Source organism: Oryzias latipes, chromosome 8 (genome assembly GCF_002234675.1).
Source record: "Oryzias latipes chromosome 8, ASM223467v1".
NCBI lineage: Eukaryota > Metazoa > Chordata > Actinopteri > Beloniformes > Adrianichthyidae > Oryzias > Oryzias latipes.
The window spans coordinates 20,094,118-20,114,547 of NC_019866.2; the positions used below are offsets into that span (position 1 = coordinate 20,094,118).

The 20,430-nt window shown below is 40.1% G+C and overlaps 2 protein-coding genes across 4 annotated transcripts in view; one reads left to right on the forward strand and one right to left on the reverse strand.

The window, feature by feature from the left end:
* Window positions 1-417: 417 nt before the first annotated feature.
* Window positions 418-2,074, reverse strand: fmc1 (formation of mitochondrial complex V assembly factor 1 homolog). Its single transcript, XM_004071808.4, has 2 exons — window positions 1,880-2,074; window positions 418-921 (listed from the first exon to the last, which is right to left on the reverse strand). The coding sequence occupies exons 1-2, from the start codon at window positions 2,006-2,008 to the stop codon at window positions 718-720; spliced, it is 333 nt and encodes a 110-aa protein (XP_004071856.1). The 5' UTR covers window positions 2,009-2,074; the 3' UTR covers window positions 418-717.
* A 2,778-nt stretch (window positions 2,075-4,852) lies between these two features.
* Window positions 4,853-20,430, forward strand: part of grin2b (glutamate ionotropic receptor NMDA type subunit 2B) — a 157,145-nt gene continuing 141,567 nt past the window's right edge. Inside the window, exons 1-3 of one of the 3 annotated variants that reach the window (XM_020705461.2) lie at window positions 4,853-5,790; window positions 9,391-9,529; window positions 10,488-10,596. In XM_020705461.2, the coding sequence (XP_020561120.1) occupies window positions 10,570-10,596 (27 nt within the window). In that variant the 5' untranslated portion in view covers window positions 4,853-5,790; window positions 9,391-9,529; window positions 10,488-10,569. The other 2 variants (XM_020705462.2, XM_004071951.3) reach the window with 2 other exon arrangements.

A 20,430-nucleotide genomic window follows, 5' to 3' on the forward strand; every position in this document is an offset into this window, starting at 1 on the left:
TGCATTTGACCAATCGGATGAAGCCATTTTATGTTAGACGCTCCCCTCCCATGCAGACTAGTTTCATTTGGAGAATAATTTAAAGTATGTTGACTCTTATTTAAATCAAACTGCAGTGAAATAGAAATTCTGTTTTTGGTTGTTTTACTATTTGTTCAAATATCGCAAGTTAAATCATCGCAATATTGATTACTGATATCCCATATCGCAAGTTTTCCTCATATTATGCAGGCCTAATCTTTCCACACATAAGCTTCTCCGTGTATCTGCAAACACACATCTATACACAAGCCTTAATACTACACCGGCAAATTGTTTGGTAGATTATAAAAAGACAGTTTTTAAATGGTTATTTTTGGCCAAAACCGGCCTAATCATAATTGAAAGACCATTGAACGCTGTTACAATAGAAGAAAAGATGATTGGAGTGGGACTTTATTTAAAGAGAAGACTAACCAGGTCATGATAGTTATACAATATACATACTATCGTACATTTTTACATATGTTTTTTATTCACTTTCAACAATGATAAAGCATATACAACTTGTTACCTCGGTCCATCATGCAAAAATATCCTCCGACTTTTGTTGGATATTTCTGTTTGAATGTAAAGAACCTTTGTCTTTTGGACCTTTTGTGTGAGGTCCTTTAACTGTAGCCCAAATGTCTGATGACTTTTAAAGTTTCTTTCTCCATTGCAGGATCTGTTATGTTTTCACTTCTCCCAGCCTTTTCCTCCTGGCTGTGTGGGGAGCCGGAGCCCCACCAGACCGGCCGCCTCCTCTGTGCTGCATTCTCCTTTGGCGTGATAAAGGTTGTGCAAAGCCTGGTGGCTCCTGGTGGACGCCAGCAAACACAGATATGTGTGTGAGGCATGGAGTGCCTCCTGCTGGGCACGGCAATACCTTTCCCCCGTCACCTGTCAGAGAGGAAAAAAAAAAAAGATACAGCCTCAGAAAGGGTCGTCCTTCAACTCCTGCGGCCGCATTGACAGAAAGCATTCGAGTATCTTTATGCACAGCATCCAATGTACATGAATGTGCCTCACTTTGTGTCTTCAGAAAGAAGAAAAAATACAAAATGACAAGCGCAACTTGCTTCCAGCTGTTATTTTAAAATTAGTGACCAACCATGTATTGAAGAAGTCATGGTGAGCCATGCTCCTCCAAGCTTGAATAATGTGGGCTTGAAGCCTTGACGCTCAAGAGATGTGAGCACAATCCAGAGCACTTTACTGCTGCTGGCTGACAGTCTGATTACAACCACAAGTTTAATGGAGTAGCAGAGAGCTAATATAGTGGGATGTTCCTCACTTATAGTGGATCAGTAAAAAAATAAAAGCTTCATGTCCTAACTAATAAAAGCTTAATTAGAAGGCATTGATTCTTATCAACAAATATATAGGTAATAACTTTTTATTGAAAGACCTATTTCTCGTGGCGGATTTATATTACCAATTGATTTGCAAAGTTAGGCGCTTAAATAAAAAAACGCTTTGTGGAGGGTTTACAAACAAAACAAAAATGTAATTAACTTAAACGTGTTTTTAACATTTCATTCGGTTACAAAGAAACCCACACATCACCCAGTGTTGCGGTTTTTTGTACTAATTTGTAGTGTTCCAAATCATTAGTATAAACTTGTGGCTAATGCTAGCTTGTCCTACCAGTCACCTTGGACAACAATGTTCGCAAAAACAGCTGACTTTTAGCGCATGTTTTCAGTCAGTAACCCAGCCTTCACCCTCAAACACACAACTATGGCGTTTTTTATTTGAGAAAACAACAAAACGGACGTTCTGTACTTCTCTCTTATGCATCACTGGTGGTTAGCAGCTAGGCTAACATTAGCTGCGACGAAGTACTAGAAAAACCCACCTTATTCTTTCGAAACTGATCCATGACATAACTGTACGCCAGCGATCGTTTGTAACTTGGACCCTGCATGGCCCGCAATTCTTTTAATATCCCTCTACAGACTCTTAACGGCGATGCCAGTCCCGCCATGTCTGCAGCAGGTGTGCAGCGCAGCAACACTTCAGGCCAACTCAATCCAACGCTGCACAATCGATCTGTTCATTGACCGCAAGGTGGCGCCATTTCACGGCAGCGTCACAGTGTCGTCGAGCAAGCGCTCCTTATTTCTGCAGCTTTACACGATGACGTTTGAAAGTAAAAATAACTGAAGGCGCAGTCACGCGGAAAGTCAGCAGGAAACAAGACTCTGAATGCGACAAGATGCAGTGAAACTTATAACTTCATAGAAACTCAGCTTCAGGGATCAACTTTAGCAGAGAACAGGTAAGTAAAGACAAAAAACAAACACAAAAACCCAAGGTATCTAAACTGTGACAAGAAATAAAAATATATGTATGAAAATACTGATTAACTGCAGAAACAAAAAATAAATAAAGGTGAAACAGAAAAACTGAAAAAAACAAAACATCAATGTTTCGAGTCTTACAATTGGACAGTAATGATGGACTGTAAAATAGGCAAACTCTTGGGCTTAGTTGAAAAATATCTTGGAACAGTATTTCCAAACACATGGTACTTGAAACATAAAATAAATTTAAGAATCATTAACTATTATTTCAAAAATAACCATCCATCCATTTTCCTAACCCACTATATCTTTTTCAGGGTAACAGGGTTGCTGGAGCCTGTCCTAGCTACTGTTGGGCAAAGGCAGAGAACACCCTGGACAGGCTGCCAGTCTGTCACAGGCTCACACCATGACTCCCACACCTAGAGACACTTAGAGGAACCAATTATCCTATGAAGCATGTTTTTGTACTGCGGGAAGAAACTGTGCCCGTAGAAAACCCACACATGCAAACTCCACACAGAAAAGCCCCAGCTGGGATTTGAACCAGGGCCTTCTTGCTGTGAGTGCTAACCACTAAACACCGTGGTCTGTTATTCTGTAAATAATGTGGCTAAAAACAGTTTTGACACATTTCCGTTAATTTAAGATCTTACATTTTGTGTCATTAAGATTACTCCGTCTATAAAGAATTCTAAAGAACTAGATCACATGGGTGGCGTCTAGGTGTGCAACGATGACTCGATTAATCGATTTCTATTCTTACAATCCCACCAGATCGATCCGTCGGAGGAAAGTTGTTAAGCGAATCAGATGTGAGCATACAGGGTGCTAGAATGTTCTAATACTGTTTATATTACCGTATTTTGATGTGGAAAAACAACAGTGGGATGAACTTCATGAAACTAAAATGTGAACGGATTTGACATTAATTCTTGTTTACTTGTTTGTTTGTGCACATTTACACTTGATTATCTTGCAAGAAATAAAAGCAATCTGGAAAACTTCCCGCTCTGTTCAGTACCTAGATATTTATCTCTGAGTCACACTGGTTGAAGTCTCGGATTGATCTTTGGTCGGTGAACCGGATCGTTCAAAATGAACCAAGATCGACTGCGAATGGGATCAGTGACCACAGACTATGATATGAATCGTTGTTTAAATGAATCGTTACATCCCTAATGGTAACTGTCAGAGATACCTTTAGAAACCCCAAAAATGAAGTTTTTACTACTAAAAATCTGTGTTTAAAAAAAAAAAAGGCTGCACGATGGTGTATCATTGAGCATCATTCTTGTCTCACAGCAGAAGACCCTGATTCAATTACTGATTTAAATTATCTCCGGGCATCATTGTATTTTAGTTGCTTGTCATTTTTACAATTTTTATTCAGCAAAATGTTTGTTGTTCTAAAGCTGCCAAAGCAGATTTTTGTCTCTATAAATTCTTACGAAATGCTTTTCCTTATGAAAAAAGTGTTAAACTAGTAAATGGTTAAAGGCTTTGCGTATAAAAAACATTTAGTATTTCTAGCATATTGACAATTACTGAAGGCTCACATTCATAACCAACTAGGGCGTTTATTTAAGCTGACCAATACCAGTTTTCAGTGTTCGACAAAAGAACTGCAATGGAACAGCAAACCAATCATCATATCTCCACCCTCATGCTTGAAAGTTCTTGTTGGTGTTGTATGTTTTTTTAAATCTCACTTTGTTTTTACCTAATCCTGTTTTATTTGTTGTTCTTTGTTTGAAAATGTTGATGGAAGGATAAAAATTGAAAGTGACACTGACACTTTACTTTGCTTATTGAGCAAGAATGCATGTTTTTTACACACAACAATAGAAATATACATCTATCTTACCAGAAAAAATTTTTTAAATAAAAAACTTGAACTGAGATATGTAGAGAAATTAAATAAAGATTATTTTAAAAAAAAGATTCATGTGACATTTCGAGGTGACAACTTTAATTCACTCTGTAAAATCCAAAAGTTGTTCTGAGTTGTATTTCAAGCAATGGTAGCTTTTTTTCCCAGAGTTTTTGAGCAAAAAACCTACAAAAGCAGTATTCTAGTTACCATAGCAACTGTCGGTTTGACGATGCAGTCTGGAGCCAGAGGCTCTTTAACGCTGTTCAGGCTCATTTGAAGCAGCAGCGTTTCACCTCTGTGAATGTTTCTATCCTGCAGGATCCATTTTTCTGCACACATGTCAGCGTTGGGGTGCACTGTGGTGGTGGTGGCGGGGGGGGGGGGGGGGGGGCACATTAGAGTTAGCATTACCCTCCGTCATCACATGTGGACGCTCCAGTGATATCAACTGATTCAAACCTTTCCCAGCTTCTGTGTTGACGATCGACTCTAGGTGGAGCTAGTCTCTTATTAGTCTCACACCGGGGTTGGTTCCTCGACATTTGCTGGAGCCCCCCCCCCCCCCCCCTTTTCCTCCACCTTCTCCATATCTCTCTCTCCTCACACTCTTTCAATGAATACTAATGCAGCAAGCGGGCCCACCTCCCATCTTTTTGCAGGGATGGGCGGGAGGGGGGGAGACAGAGCAATTCCAGCTCAGTATCTTTCCTCCTGAGGTAGGCAGTGCTTGACTAGCAGCAGCCCCCCCTCACCCCATCCAATGCCTTTTTTTTTCCTCCCACTGAGCAGAATGGGTAATACAGTGTGTTGCTGCTGCAACAGTGTATAACCTGTGTGAGTGGCGTGAGCTCTGTGACCAGAGTTGGGGGGAAAAAGAGGACATCTGTGCCTGCTTTGTGTCATCTGGATGGGAAGTCTTTTTTGGCAGGAGAGACAGAAGAAAGCAGAAGGCAGCCGGGGAAGGGGAACAACTGGCAGCAGCCAATCCCCCCTTCCACCTATAGACTGGAGACAACGGAGGCCACCGGAGTATTTGCTTTTATCTTTCGTTTTTTGTTCTTTTTTTTTCTCATTGCGTTGCTGGGAGGTGCTTTGCCTTTTCATTTGCTTGCTCTTTCGGTCCTCTGTCTTCTCATCTATTTTGCCATTTACCTGGTCAACAATTTCCTCTATTTATGAACCAAACAAGGAGCGAGGAGAAGCAGAGCGACAAGGAGAAAGAGACAGAGGAGGGGGATTTTTCTCCCCTCTTTTTATCCTCTTTCCCCCCGTCTTCATCCATTCCTTCTTCCCTCTCCATCCGCTATCACTTGCAGCCCACGCTCCCTCCTCCCTCCATCGCCTCCTTCCTCCTCCCCTCCGCCCCCGTCCACCCGTAACTTTGGCTACTTTCTTGTTTTTTAACTCCATCCGTCTTTTTTATTTCTTTCCTTTAACCACCTTTGATAGAGTCTTTTAATTGGCTTGCCTGTGTTTTCTATTTATGCCTCTTTCAATTTTGTACCTTTTCCTATTTTCCCCCCTTCTCTTTTTTTCCTCCCACCATCCTTTGAATCTTTTTTGGCCGATTCTTAATTCTAATCGTAGGTAGGTCGATTTAGTGTTTAGTGTTTGTCTCAAAGTCTCTTTTTCTGTGCACGCGAGGTGTTTTGTGTTTGTTGCACACCTTCACACACACACACACACACACACCCACGTTCCTCTGGCCGAGCTCCTCCAGCCCAGCTCTCACTTAATTACTGTCCTCTTCTCATCGCTCTCTTTCCTCCATCTGTGGCGTCTGACTTTTCTTTCCTCATCCACGACCTCAGAGGCTCATCCAGCCAGCTCCGTCTCCGGTCCCCAAATGCCATTCTGACTGTTTCTTTTGTTTTCCATGTTGTTTTGCACAAAGAGTCTGTTCCTCCATTAAAGTTCATCCCATGGCTTCACCGGTGTTTGTTTCTTTGTTTTGCTACCATGCACACTGAAAAGCAGCACAACTCTTGGCATTAGAACATTCCACTTGAGGTGTGTTCAGGTTCGTGGCTTATTCAGGTGAAGAGCAAACCTATCAAACCAGGAGTGAAAGCCAGTCCCATCAAGAGAGAGAGAGAGAGGGGGGGGTCGTCTCTGATCAGAAACCTCGTTTTTTTGCTGCCCCCGTTTCCTCCCCCCTCCCTCTGCCTCAAATCTTCCTCAAGCAGCTCCCTTCCCTGCAGACAGACACACACAAGCAGTCAATGAGAATGGACTAGAAAACGCAGCCTTTACTATCAAACGGATTTTTCTCCCCTCCCGCCTGGTTTTTCCTTCACAGTTTTTGGCTTCATTCTTCTTCAATCAGCTCTCCCTCCTTTTTTCTTTTTCCCACCCCATCCACCTTCCCATTTAGGTTTTATTTTAAAGTCATTTTCCTCATATTTGCTGTTTATTAACCTTTAAAGTATTGAAACTCACAAAATGTGAAACGCAGACTAGTTTTATTGAAAAAATTGAAACTTGAAGGCTTGGATTTGAAAGGGATAGTTTGTTTTGCATGTGTGTAGAGTGTTGTAGCACAGCAGAGGAAGCCACATAATTCACCTCCTTTTCCTTTATATTTCCATTCCCCCCCTGTAAGGAGATTAAATGCAGCTTCTCCTCCTATCATGAAGATAATTGGAAGTGGGACTTATGGGCCACTCTTGCTGCCATAAACGGATGCAGTTTTCCTGTGGAATTACCCTTTAAATCCTGGATTAGATTCCAAAAACGCATAATTAACAAAAACTGATCTAAAATCTGGACGCATTTTGTTTGCTTTAACGGACTGATCTCTGAATCGTAATGGGATTTCACAATCGAGGATTAAAGACTCAAGCGACGTCTCTGTCAGTTAGCTGCCAGAACAGCTGCAGCTTCAATTTCCCACCAAACTCACCAAATTTTGATAAGGTACCCATTTAAGTCTTAAATAGGTGAGTATGCTGCTTTAAATGGGCTCATATGTTTGTTGTTGCATGTTTTTGCGCTATAAATAAATGTGTCATGTGTGCCGGAGGACTGTCTTTTCTTTGATTGTAACTGCATGATCCATCCGGTTCTGGGGGTGCAGCCCGGATGGGTCTGTCACAAGGCCAAACCTTGCATGCTGTTCAGAAATAATCTCCGCTCCTGGCTTTGAGCTGCAGCTGTCCGGTCCGTGGAGTAGCTGCTTCTGTCGATCCAACCAGCAGTTGTGTGTCTTTAAAGCAGCACAGGGTGTGTTAGTGTGAGATGGCTATAGATCAATAAAGAAATCCCTCTCAAGAAATGGACTAAACTGCTCTTTTCTCCGAGCAGTTCCAGTTATCGGTTGTTTTTCCAATGAAAAAGCCTCAGGTCCCAGCAGAGGGAAGATGTTATTCTGCACACTCGTTCACACACTCATAAAGACTCTTTAGTGTGATGGGAGCCATTGAAACTTCCTAATAATCTACAGTTGTGTGCAGACAGTCTGGATTATGGCCTCACCTAAACACCATATCTGCTCTTTGGACAGTCCTGACCCCTGAGCCGACCCTCAGATGGTCTAATCACAAGTAGTCTGCTGAGATTGTCCCAATGCTGAAAGCTCTGCTTCTGAAAGGCTGTTGCCTTTTTATTAAAATGATTACCTGATCTTCAGCACTATTTTTGATCACCTGAAACCTTCCCAGACAAATCCAAGGCAAATCAGGGCAAATGGACGGTTTGTGACGTTGACACACCTGGTTTGAGGGGTTTTGCTCCTCACACTTGCACTAGTTTAGAGCCTGAGCTCCTGCAGCTGAGCCTCTCTTTCATGCCAATTTGGATCCATTCCATGGATCAATTTTAGAGGGTATTTTACTTTACATCATTCCTGTTTACTCTGCACGTCTTTCATAATATTACCATCTGCAATTTGGCCGAACCGTTAAAGTGTGTAAAATAAGAGGATGCTCTCTTGGCCTGAGAAAGTTTTCTGTCAAACGGAACGATTAAAAAGAATCTCCAAGCAGAGCTGTGTTTGCAGTCATCAATGATGAACATGCTGGGAGAGGAGGCGGCGGGGGCTAAGTAGATTCATCATCTACCCCCCTCCCTTTTTCCCCCGACTGATTCTCCTCTCTCCCCCCATGTGCTGCCTAATGAGACAACAGCTCCTGTGTGTGGTTCCGAGCGCTGCATTCGCCCCAATGAAACCAGAACAATCCCCCCTAATAGGTGTTTTGCATTCAGTTAACTTCCAACGTGAGCCATCCAGGGATCACAGAATCCACTTCAGAGCCTCGAACCCAACGCCGCCAGTTCACATCAAGGGTGTCGCCGCAGTGCTGCTTCATCCATCATCTTATTATAAATGAGCAGATCAGTCTACAGAGCTCCATCTTTGGCTGGCAGCGTTCTGCAGCGTGCCTCTGAACGCCTCTCTCCCATTAATGGAGCGAGCGGGGAGTCTATGTGGGACGACTTAAAAAGTACATCTCCATTTTATTGGCCGTATATTCACTTCAGGCGAGCAGAATATGGGTCATGATCTGATATAAAAAGGCTATTCAATAATTCATCTGAGCTGATTAAGAGGACTTGTATCGACAGAGACGCTGTCCGTGAGCAGAGATGTACAGAGAGTGCACAGAAATGCGTTTAGGCCTCTTTACAAGATTAGGACGAGCTGAGCTGCCGCATATCAAGTAAGAGCTGCAAAACTTCTGTTTTAATCTGCTTCTCTTTTATTTCATGCGGCTGGGTGCGAGAGCTTACACGTGATGGCTCTCTAAATTGGGGATCACATGTTACTGTTTGCGTGAGGTCCATCAATCTATTAAAAATGAAAAGTGCAATCTGTTGCCCTGCAGAGTCTGGTTTATTATTCATTGACACATTCCACTTAACCATTTATTTACCCCAAATGTGGCCCACACTAAATCTGTCCCAGTTTGTTTGCAAGAAGTGTGGATTTCCTCTCATCCACAGTCTGGAATCGGCATTTCTTCAGAAAACCCATCCAGTTTCACTGAACAGACTTTTTCAACACATTAACAACAAACATTGACTCATTTCTCTATATATGTTTAAATCAAATAAACCACGCAAAGAGCTACCTCTGAATGAGCAGGTTTAGAGATTGCACATTGTGCCCAAAACACTACTTTGTTTTATTTGAGTTTAACTCCTTGTCACCAACTCCTGACCCCCTCTTTGTTCTTTTTGCAACAACAGACTGCCGGGTGTCAGAAAAACAAACTTCTCCGAGCATCTTCTGGGAGGAAGAGAAGCGAAGCTGCTCCTGTGGAGTACAATTACCTCCAAACTGCTGCATTAGCCTCCTGACCTGTGGAGGACTTTGACTAAAACTGCTGTGAGTTCTTGTCTCCCTTCGTTCTAAAAAAATAAAACGGATGCTCAGAATTGCTGCCCCCCCCCCTTTCTGTTGCTTTTCTTTTAAACATCTGCATTTTTGAGCTCTAATGAGTTCAGTTCATGATGAAGACTAAAACACGCATTCAATGAAGTGCAGCTGCTTAAAGCAAACAAAGCTGTTGGAAGAGCGCCACCTGAACGGGATGCGGATCCAGTTGTTTTAATTAAAGTCATTTGTCTGCTGGTCCTGATGCTGACAGGTGGCATCTTTTCAGGTGAACCGTTCTTTGTATAAACAAAGCAAAAGCAGGAGTAAAATGGCTGTTTTTAGTAAACATAATGCTACATTTACACTGGGCACGTGACGCCTGTCCAACAATGCGCTAAACGTGCAATCTTCAACGTGTGTTTAGCCTATGGTGTTCACACTGGACTGTCGCCAGTGCATTTCTGTCACCTACAGTTGGAAGAGGCTTGGTGATCAACGCGGAGCAAATCTGGTGAATCTTGCTCCAGGCTTTTTTTCCCCACAGTTCTATTCTAATAAATGACTGACTAGATGTCATATCATTCCAGTAGAACACAAACCACAATTATTCATTTGTTACAAACTGTTGGCACTTCCATGAATTAAAAAGGTCACCATAGATCCATCAATCCCAAATCAGAGTCCATGATTGGTCAAAGTTTGAGCTGGTCTAACTTTCAACACGCGTGTTTTGTACGATGAGCCAGAAAAAAGTCGTAGAAACTTGCGAAGCGACACGTGGATGCGAGAGTTTTGATTAAAAGTGGTCGTTTGAATACACGTTGCTGAGGACGGTATGAGCGTAATTTAAGAGTTTCTCTACTCTACAAAAAGTTATTTTTTAGACTTTAATAAAACAGTTTCAAAGACAAGAAATGTGAGGCAGTGACATCTTGTAATCAATTATTTGTTGTCGTTCCCTTTTAAGGTTGGGCTTCTCTCAGTTTGAGGCTATGAGAGGGAGAGAGGAGGCCCAGGCTGCACCACCATGCTACTTCTGAGAAGCTGGGATGAGTCTTTGGCTGGCAAAACTAAAGGTAAGACAGAGCTGATGCATGCTTCACAACTCAAGGTTGTTGGGAGGATTTGTCTTTTCTCTGGTGTTCCTGCATCTGTGGCTTCCCTCCAAAACCTCCACGATGAACGTCCTCAAACTTCTTTTGCTCTGAACCTTCCCAGCAGATTATTAGCCGGGTGAGGATGAGAGGTGGAAGGTTCAGTTCTGGGTTCGGGCTCTAGCATCCACTCGGATCAATACATGTCAGGGGGCTAATGTCAAACCTGACCCATGCTGTATTGATGACCAGCCTCATTTGCAGGGCTTTGCATGCATTGATTATGCAATTAAAGGATTTGTTAAATATGAATTCCGTAGCTTGTGGATCACATTCTGCTTTGCTGAGTCGGTTAAACGATATAAATGGAGTTTTTTACAATAAGAAAAATTAAACAGAACAAAAAGGATTTTCCATAACAGCTCACTGTAACATCGCAAATTTCCGTATTTCCTCCCGTCTGTCTTCTCTAAATCCACTTTTACTTCCATATACTATTAATCTGATGTGAGTTTTCATAGACACAAGCTTTGGTGCAAAGGTGCAAGACATTTTTTTCTGTTTTGTTGAAGCGAGTGGGTCTTGAGAGCAGCTACGTGGGTTGGAGTAATGGACTATGCGTGCAGTGTGTGACCAAACTGCAAATGGTGTTAGGCACTCTTTCTCTCCTTAAGCAGCCCCCCTCGGCCGGCTCTGGAGCGACGGAGCGGTGCTCAACCTCGGCCTGTTCGCTGAAAGTCACACAGCAGCTTCAGCCCATGCTGACGCTGCACTTCCCCCAGCGCCCTACGTCAGGAAACATTACCATATAGATGAACTAATAGTGATTGGGAATTTCATTTACGACAAAACCCCAACAAATTCACCCGTACATGATTAGTAGTCTATTAGGTTTTCTGGTAAAATCAGCTTAGATAAAAGGTTAAGAAAAATGAAAAAAAAAAGTGGCATAATGCCTAAAATGAGGACATATTAGAATAATAATGTCTCATGAGTTTAAAAAAAAAGTTTATCTTCAACCCTTGTGTACCTGAGCTAAATAGGATTCGGGCGCTTCATTATATTAACACAGCTCAGTGCAGTTAATTAACCGCAGTGTGGCTTTTCAATCAGTTTGCAGGCAAATCCTTTTAATAAAAGACTCTTATTTCGGAGCCCACGTCATCAGTCATAACCAGCAAACCAGTGAAGAGTATGAAAGGCCCCATCTTTGATGTGCAAAATGTTACTTCTTTTTCAGAATCAGCCTCCTTAGTGGTACTTTTGTGGATGGAAGAGTACCAAAGAGAAGAAAAACAGCCTCATCTGCCGCATTGCCTTTAACTACACGGGCCTGTATTTTTAAACATGAGAAATTTATAATCATTTAAATGGCTTGTTTATTCAAAAAGGGTTTTCCTTTTTTTTTTAAAAGTAACTTTGTTAATAAAAGCGGATTGAGGAGCTAAAGCAGAGTGAAGGTTTATGATGGAGTGACTGCAGCGCTGTGGTTCTCCAACAGGATCTGCTCTGCTCCGGCCTGCTCTGTTGTGATGGGAGAAAAGAAGTGGAATAACAGCTAAAGTTCCTCTGCATTTGAGAGATTCCTTTTATTTATTCATTGTACATTTTAATAAGACAACAATATCAGTTGGCTTCCCAACCAACCCCGGTCCTCAAGATTCCCAGCTCTCCCTGCACTGATAACCTGGATCAGGTGTGCTCAGTCAGAATCTGTTGAGTCAGTTAATCAGCAGAAAGCCCTGCAGAGAGAATTTTAAATAGGCATGGTGGTTGGGCAGCCTTGCTCTAACTGATGTGTACAAATCACATGTCTCCTAATTGAGTTTTCACGTTAAAAAATGACAACCCACAAAGTCTCTGATGTTTTTGCATTTTTCATCGATAATTAGGCTTTAACAGAAAGCCCACCCCCCACCCCAATGCTTTAGCTTGACCTAAAAACACACTGCTAAGACCTGCGATGTGGAATCGATCTGGTTGCAAAACAGGCCAGTCAATGGAGCTTCACTCATCCTCGCCCCCAGCAGAGCAGCGCTAACATAAGTCACCTGGAAAGACCTGCAGATCCAATCATTAGCTGAGCGCTGCACTTCCAGCGTTTGCTTTGGTGGCAGCTGTTATTTTCAGGCGCAGCCCCAGATGATGCTGTGAGGATGCTTAAGGTGCTGTCAATGTGTGTGCTCCAGTTGCTGGATAAATGTAGCGCTGAAATAAATTATTGATAATTGGAACTGAACCAGGAGAATCTAACTTTTTTTCTTTGTTTATCTTTTCTTTTTTTTTTACATATCCGTGGGGTGGCAGGAAAGTGGGAAACTTTGCTACTTTTCTTTAAAAGTTTGGAAATCAAAACTATATGAACTCTTAAGAGACTTTAATTCGAATCAGTTTATTGATTTCTTACAATTCAATGCAAAGGATGTGCATGGCATTTGAATCCCTCACCAACCAAATGCTAGGCAGCTACAAACAGCCACTCCTATATATATATATATATATATATACATACATATATATACATATATATATATATATATATAATATATATATATATATATATATATATATATATATATATAATATATATATATATATATATATATATATATATATATATATATACATACATATATATACATATATATATATATATACATATACATATACACATGTACATACATATACATACAGAAAAGTGCAGTCTAAAAAGAGCTTATTTGTGGCGTAGAAAACATGCTGGGCGGGGCCGCAAGCTCCGTGGTTCAAACTCCCAGCAAACAGTCCCGCCCACAACTCAGAGGTGAATTTGGAATGAACTACTGCCACTTTGCAGAAGCAGGTCCTGAAAAACAATATATATATATATATATATAGATCAATTTTGGCTAAAAACTGTATAATTGTAATCAAGAGACCACTGGCAATGCTTTGACAATAGACAAAAAGATGATCGGAGTGGGACTTTGACAATTTCTGCTGCAGTCTCCTATATATTCTGCTTATCTTTGCAAATTCCATACATTATTTTTTGTCTATAGCTCAAATTGGCCTGTAGCTACTTGCAGTAATGTGCACAATACATGACTTTATGAAAGCTCATTTTGCCTTTTCACTGTAATCTTTTTCAAAATTGTTGTGCAGTTCCTGTAGAGCAGAGAGAAAGGATGCTCTACAGAGAGAAAGGGGTGGGCTCAGAAAAATAAATGTTTGGTCTCCTCATCCTTTGTTTTAAGAATGACTCCTTCAAAGATAGTTTTTTTTTTTTACATTAATGACCCCTATGTCCTATATAAGTAATGTTAAACCTGGAGATTTGATTAATGTGTTATTGCACAGGAGCTGCAACTAATTAATTTGGTTTAAGCGTCTTTTTCTTCATCACAGCTCCTCTAAGCTACAGCTTTCTATCCCATTATGGAGGCAGCGCCGGACAATAAATCAATGTATGAAAAAGATTACAATTTCTGATGTCGCGCTCTGCAGAAGTGAGCTGCGCCTCGCCGCTGCGAGATGAAATAGAAGTGTATCATGAGCTTAGCCACTTGCACTAGAGAAAATCTTTAAGAGGCTGTTTGTTATGTTGTGAAGATGAAACGGTCAAGCATGGGCAGTGACCCTCAACCGTCCCTGAATGCACTCTCCTGTGTGAGCGCGACACTGTCAGCCAACATCTCTCAGTTGAAATGTCAGAGCTAACGTTCACCTTGCTTCACTGGTCTTGCCTCTTTTGAGGCTCTGAGCTTGTCCCAACTCTTTCTGCAGCTCTCTGCTGGGACACTGCTCCAGTCAGGATAATGTTAAAAGTTATTGATTGGGTGGTGTTAAGGAAAAAAAATGCCGCCAGGAGTTTAGGAGATGAAGTCCCAACAGGAAGCTAATGCTTCCCTGAGGGAGCTCATCCACACACTGTCAAAATCAGTGATATGTAGCAGCCAGGCTGCAGAGGGAAGCTGAACATCCAGTCCCAACAAGGCACACACACAAAAGGAAGGAGCGAAACACTGGATTCTGGAGAATACTAACATAATAGGTTTGTCAAAGTCTGATTAAAGTGAACACGACGGAGCACAATGCAGCTCTCTGCAGCCGTTTGATGTTCTTCTGTGTGTTCAGTCGATTGTTCTTGTTTGCATCTCCAATTGATTTCTTCGAGCAGGAGTTGAGCTTATTGAAAACAGTGTGAAATTGTCCAGTTCTGAAAACCCGATCATCATTTGTCCGCATGAGAAAATTATTCCTACAAAGCTTCACATCATGGATCCGCGACGGCATTTTTAGAAAGAAAGATTGTTGTCTCCGAAAATTGAAGGAGCTATGCGTTAGCGTTGTGACTTTTCCAGGCTTTATAAAGTCAGATGTTCAAAGCAACAGCGGGATTCCAGCAAAAACACTTTCATAGCATCTTGGGTTTGTTTGTTGTAGAACTTTGTAGGTCAGAGAGCTCTTCAAAAACATGCAAAAACACTTGTAGTTCATTACTTTTTTGCACATTTCTTCTTAAATTATAAATTATTTTTTCAAATATGGTATGGCTGAATTAGCAAAGGAATATGTCTGTTTTGGAAGCAATGCCATAAAGACTGGGGGTTTCAAGTCATCTGAAGATTTTTCTGCACTAAACACATGAGGCACTCATGTAACTGTACAGTGGCCCCCAAGTGTGACCGATGACATTTGATTTCAAATGTGCCTTGAATGTTGGCATACTAACAAAGGTTCATAGGTTAATTGGTTACTCTAAATTGTCCCCAGGTGGGAATGTGAGTGTGCATGGATGTGTGTGGTTTGTGGCCCTGCTACAGACTGACCTGTCCAGGATGTCCCTTGCCTTCGGCTCCGGCATGCAGCCCTGTGACCCGGAAAGGAACAAAACAGGTTTAGAAGATGAATGACTGAATGAATGATTTGATTTAAATCAATCAAAACAAGAATATTGCAAAAAAAAGACAACCAACAGTGGTTTATATCCAAAAAAAGGTATATCAAACACAGGCTAATTAGTCATAAAAGTGATTAAAAAATACTCATATGTTCACCAAGTTATTAATTCAGATATTACTCTTGAATATAAATAAACGTATTTGCTCTGTTGTATCTAGAACATGACACAATGAAACTATTAACTATTGAAGTTGTCACAATAAGTTCAATAGATTGGTTGAAAGGAGTGGGAGGAATCAAACTTATATACTGCAATGCCATATGATCAGTACGGAGCATATACCGCTTCATGACAAATAACGTTAGATTGAAATGATGTCAAATGTCATCATCCATTTTTTGCAGCTAACAGGTGTGTTGATAACATTTGAGTGTGTGTGTGGACAGGCCCCGCCCTTTTTGTACTACATTTGAACCTTACCGTAACGATAAACAACCAGTAAACTTGTTGCTTTATGCTGCTTCATGGTCTTATCCCCCCCTCCCCTCCTATTATCACCCTCCTACCCCCCTCTCTCTCTAACATCCCTCCCTTTTCTTCCCTTCTTTCCTTTTCCATCCGGTCCAACACCCAAGATTTTCAAACATGGTTGAAATTAATAAAGTTTGGCCTCAATTACAAAAGGGGTTTATTCAGACATACCTCTGGTTTGTATGAAGATTAATAACCCCTCTTGTTAAAGTAAAATATGTCCAACACAAGAGGCCATCAGCTCTCATCTGTCTGCCCAGCTGTTGGACAGGACAAGTTAAAAAAAACAAAAACAAACAAATGTCATCATCCAATCAGTGATGTCCCATAGTACCTACCATTTCCAGTTTCCAATAAAAAAGAAAGACATTTTTTTTCTTCCCCGAAAACGAAAGTAATTTCCGGAAATCAAAACAAAATGTAAAAAATGAAACCAAGAAGAAACCAGAAAAAGTTGGTATTATCACTGATTGGATGATGATGTTTGTATATAAATTAAATCAAAAGTTATTTTGCATGAAGTGATACTGGATATCTTCAGGATATAATCAACGATGTCCCGTAAGACTTGCCATTTCCAGTCTCTCTCTGTGTTTTGCTTTTAACATTTCATTTTGATTTCTGAAAATTACTTTTGTTTATCAAAAATGTTTCATTTTTATTTTGTTTCATTTTTCTGAATATAGTTTTGATTTATAAAGTGTAATGTTGTTTTTTCTTTGTTATTTTACTTTTTAAATTGTCGTTGTGATCTTTAAAATGTTTTTGCTTTCATGGGTTTGTTGATGTGATTTGCAATTCACAAAAAATTGTACAAATAAAATCATTATGAATCAGGAGAAGCCACAAAAAAAAAAACTGATTGGAAAAGGTCTAGGTTGTGATGTAGAAACTGCGATGGGCGGGTGATGACCTCCTAGCTCCGCTCCATTCTGATGCATCTGCTTGTAAACGACTAGATCCATGTTTTCCTCGTCTGAGTTGGTATCTGGCTCAAAATGGTATAGCTGGATAGCTCCAATATTGCTCATATTTTTGTTTCTCTGCTTATGTTAGATTGGGGATGTGAGAAGCTGTAGAGGTTCTCAGTTTTCTCATACTTGTGTCTTAAAGTCCTACTCCAGTCACCTTTTGATATAGTGCAGAAGTGTTCCTGCACTGATATTCCATCATCCCTTTGTTCACACTCTCTCCCGCTAGCTTACCCCAATCTAACAATAGCTGTGCAACAAAAATGGGTGAGAAATATTGTAGCTATCCAGCCCTACAGTTTTGATCCAGATACCAGCTCGGGCGAGGAAATCAAAGACGTTCATGGATCAATTTGTCTGCAAGAAGGGGCATTAGAATGGAGCGGAGCAGGGAGCTTGTGGCCCACTGTTTGTAGTTTGTATTTAGAAAATACAAGCTTTTTCAAACACCATTTTTTTTGTCTTGTCCTGATTCATCATGATTTAAACAAGGAAATACTAATAAATGCTATTTTAATGCTAAATTTCTCTCCATATACAAGTCCTCAAATATTAGAAAAAGAGTACAATTACATGTTAAAAATGCCAAAAACACCATTTATTTGGGGTCCTTGACATTTATGTTGTTGTTGCTGAAGGTAAGGTGAAAAAAACTGTGTTGGAGACGTGATGGTTGCAAAATAAAAGTCCCAATTAAATCCTCAAAATTGCCTTTTTATAGATTATTCGATGATTTGCTGTTAACATTGAAGTCTAACATAGTATTTAATGGAAAAGAAATAAAAACAAAATTGCATGTTATCTTGATAAAATAGGGGGAAAAGACTGATGAGGTTTTTTTCATAATTATTTCTGTTTGTACAAAAAAATAAGAAAATTGGTTGTAAGTCTGATCTGTGTTTTCTGGCACAAAAAACACTTTTTTAAAGGAACAACTGGATTTATCTTCACTGTCATGACCCATCTACCATGTGATATCATCTGAAACTGCTGCCTAAAGGCCCGTACACACCGGGACGAATATATAATGGTCTCATACAAAAGTGCAGAGCCCTTACGTGAGATAATGTCCTCCCTGTTGTTGTAAATCTTCTCCTACATTATTGACTTGCACTTTTAAAAGAGACACATTTTACTGAGACGTATACAAAGATAACTATGTTAGATGTGAGGTGACATCTTTTTGGCAACACAAAATTCACCTGGCAAGTGTTTGAATGAACCATCTTTCTATCAACAGAATAGTATGTTAACAGTGGAGCACTCTGATGAGTTTTAACAGGCACAGACTGTTTTTAAATCAAGGAAGACTTTGGTAAAAGTTTTTGATAACATTTTTGTATCTACCAGCTAAGACAGGACCTTCTGATTAATCAATATGTAATAGTTGACAAATAATCCAATCTTTTTTTAAGAAGGTATTAATAAGAAGGCTAGACCATAACATAAAAGTATGTTTCATTCTGTTGAGTATTTGTGGCATTCTTGTATCAAGTCCTCATTACTTTTTATTTACCTTTACATAAGGTGAACTCTCATGCTAAAAGTTTTAGAATATTTACTTGACCATTAGTTATTTTGCGGTTATTGTATAAATATTAACTCTTCATAAAGTTCCCAAAAAAAGTCATGTCTATTTCAATAAGGAAGGATATTCTGAATGTGAGTAAAGTTTTTTTTGTGTTCCAGAAAATTGTCGGTCCATAATCTTTGGCGGTTGTGTTCTTGGCCGATGAAGTCTAGTTAGCTTGGGATGAACTCTGACCTTAGATGAATAAACCCCAGAGCCAAAATGCTGATGGTGGTTAGCGGGTCATTCCAGGTGGAGAATGGGCTGGAAAAAGGCCGGCAAACTGTCTAGAATGCAAACTATTCATGTATATAAAAGCAAAAATAGGATTGTAATTGGCTGAGAAAAAGGCATTCTATTTACTGTAGCTATTGGTCCAGACTGAATATTGTGTGTAGAGTGATGTAACAAGCTGGAGGTGAGGTGGATCTTTAAGAAAATTGCACCAAAGTCTTACATAGTATTGATTATTTGCCAATTAGTTTTTAATTTGTTACAGATTAATAGAGTCATTTTCTTTCTTGTAGTTTGAAAATATAGGGTTTATTGTGGGGGTTACTTTCTAAAAATAACCTGCGATGGGTGAAATCTGTAAAGTACAATTACAGATGTTTAAGGCTGTAAAACTCCTAATGTCACTCAACAACTGTTGATGCAAATAACGGATTTCCAGCGGATTGTAAAGTAGAGAAAAGCAGCCTTGTGGTGATATACAACACTTTACAGTTACATGCTTACGCAAACCACAAAAATCAGCTGATTTTGTGGCGGAGAAAGGCTGTGCTCCTCATGTGTAAAGGCTGGGACTCACTGGGGATGTTGATCGCCGAACATCTTTGACAGTTGCATTGTGTGTGTGGATCATTCAGATCGATGCAGATGTGAGACTCTGTGACTGTCGAGGCCTTTTTACATTTATTTTGCATATGTTGGGGTGTGTGCTGGTAAGCTGTTCCTCTTTGTTTTTATAATTGTGAGTGCACCAGGAAGAAAAAAACCCCATCAGTAAGGTGGAGTTGTGAAGAATGGAGGAAAGAAAGAAAAACAAATGCGTGCAATATCCAGTCGTGGACAGGAATAAGACAAGCAAAGTCAGGCTGAGTTTTTCTGTTTTCACTTTAGCAAACGGTGGGTCTTTACTCTCCATTTTTCTCACTCCTGTAATCACTCTTTTCCGTGCGTCCTGTTCCTTTTTTGCGCTCTATCTCACTTTGAAACTACTCTGCTCCCCACATCGTTTTTTTCTCATGTAAGGCTCCATTTCTCCCTCACTTTCTTTGCTGGGTTTATTCTTCATTTTCACATGTTTTCAATTAAAGCCAGTCCTCTTAAAAATGTTCAGTTATGGAGGTGATTTCAGCTGAGAGCCCAGCAAAAACATAACATTACTGCTGGATGAAAGAATTGTCATCAGATCTGGTTAAATTTGCAGTGTTAGCCACTTTCCAGGCTATTGCACTGCCAATATTCTTTCAATTTCATGTGTCAACTCTCTTCTTGCTTCCGAAAGCTTTTTTAATGAATGACATGTTTACTTGCTTACAGGTAACAGGTAATGATGCAATAGTCTTGATGTTCTTGCCCTCTGGATTTTTTTTATAATACAATAAAGTTACTTTCCTTTATTTAGGGATGAAAAGAACCATCTTTACGTGCTTATCATATTTCAAAAAGCAATTTATACAATAGAATAATTGGCAAAAAAGGATTTAAACGATAAGCTTTGTAGTCTGGAAAATAATATCGACAGTATTGCTTGTGAAAAAATGGGGCAAAAAGATAAAACCTAATTTTTTGGCTAAACTCATAATGGGTATTGTAATTAATGCTGCTTTGTGTTTATATGTTTTAGGTCACAT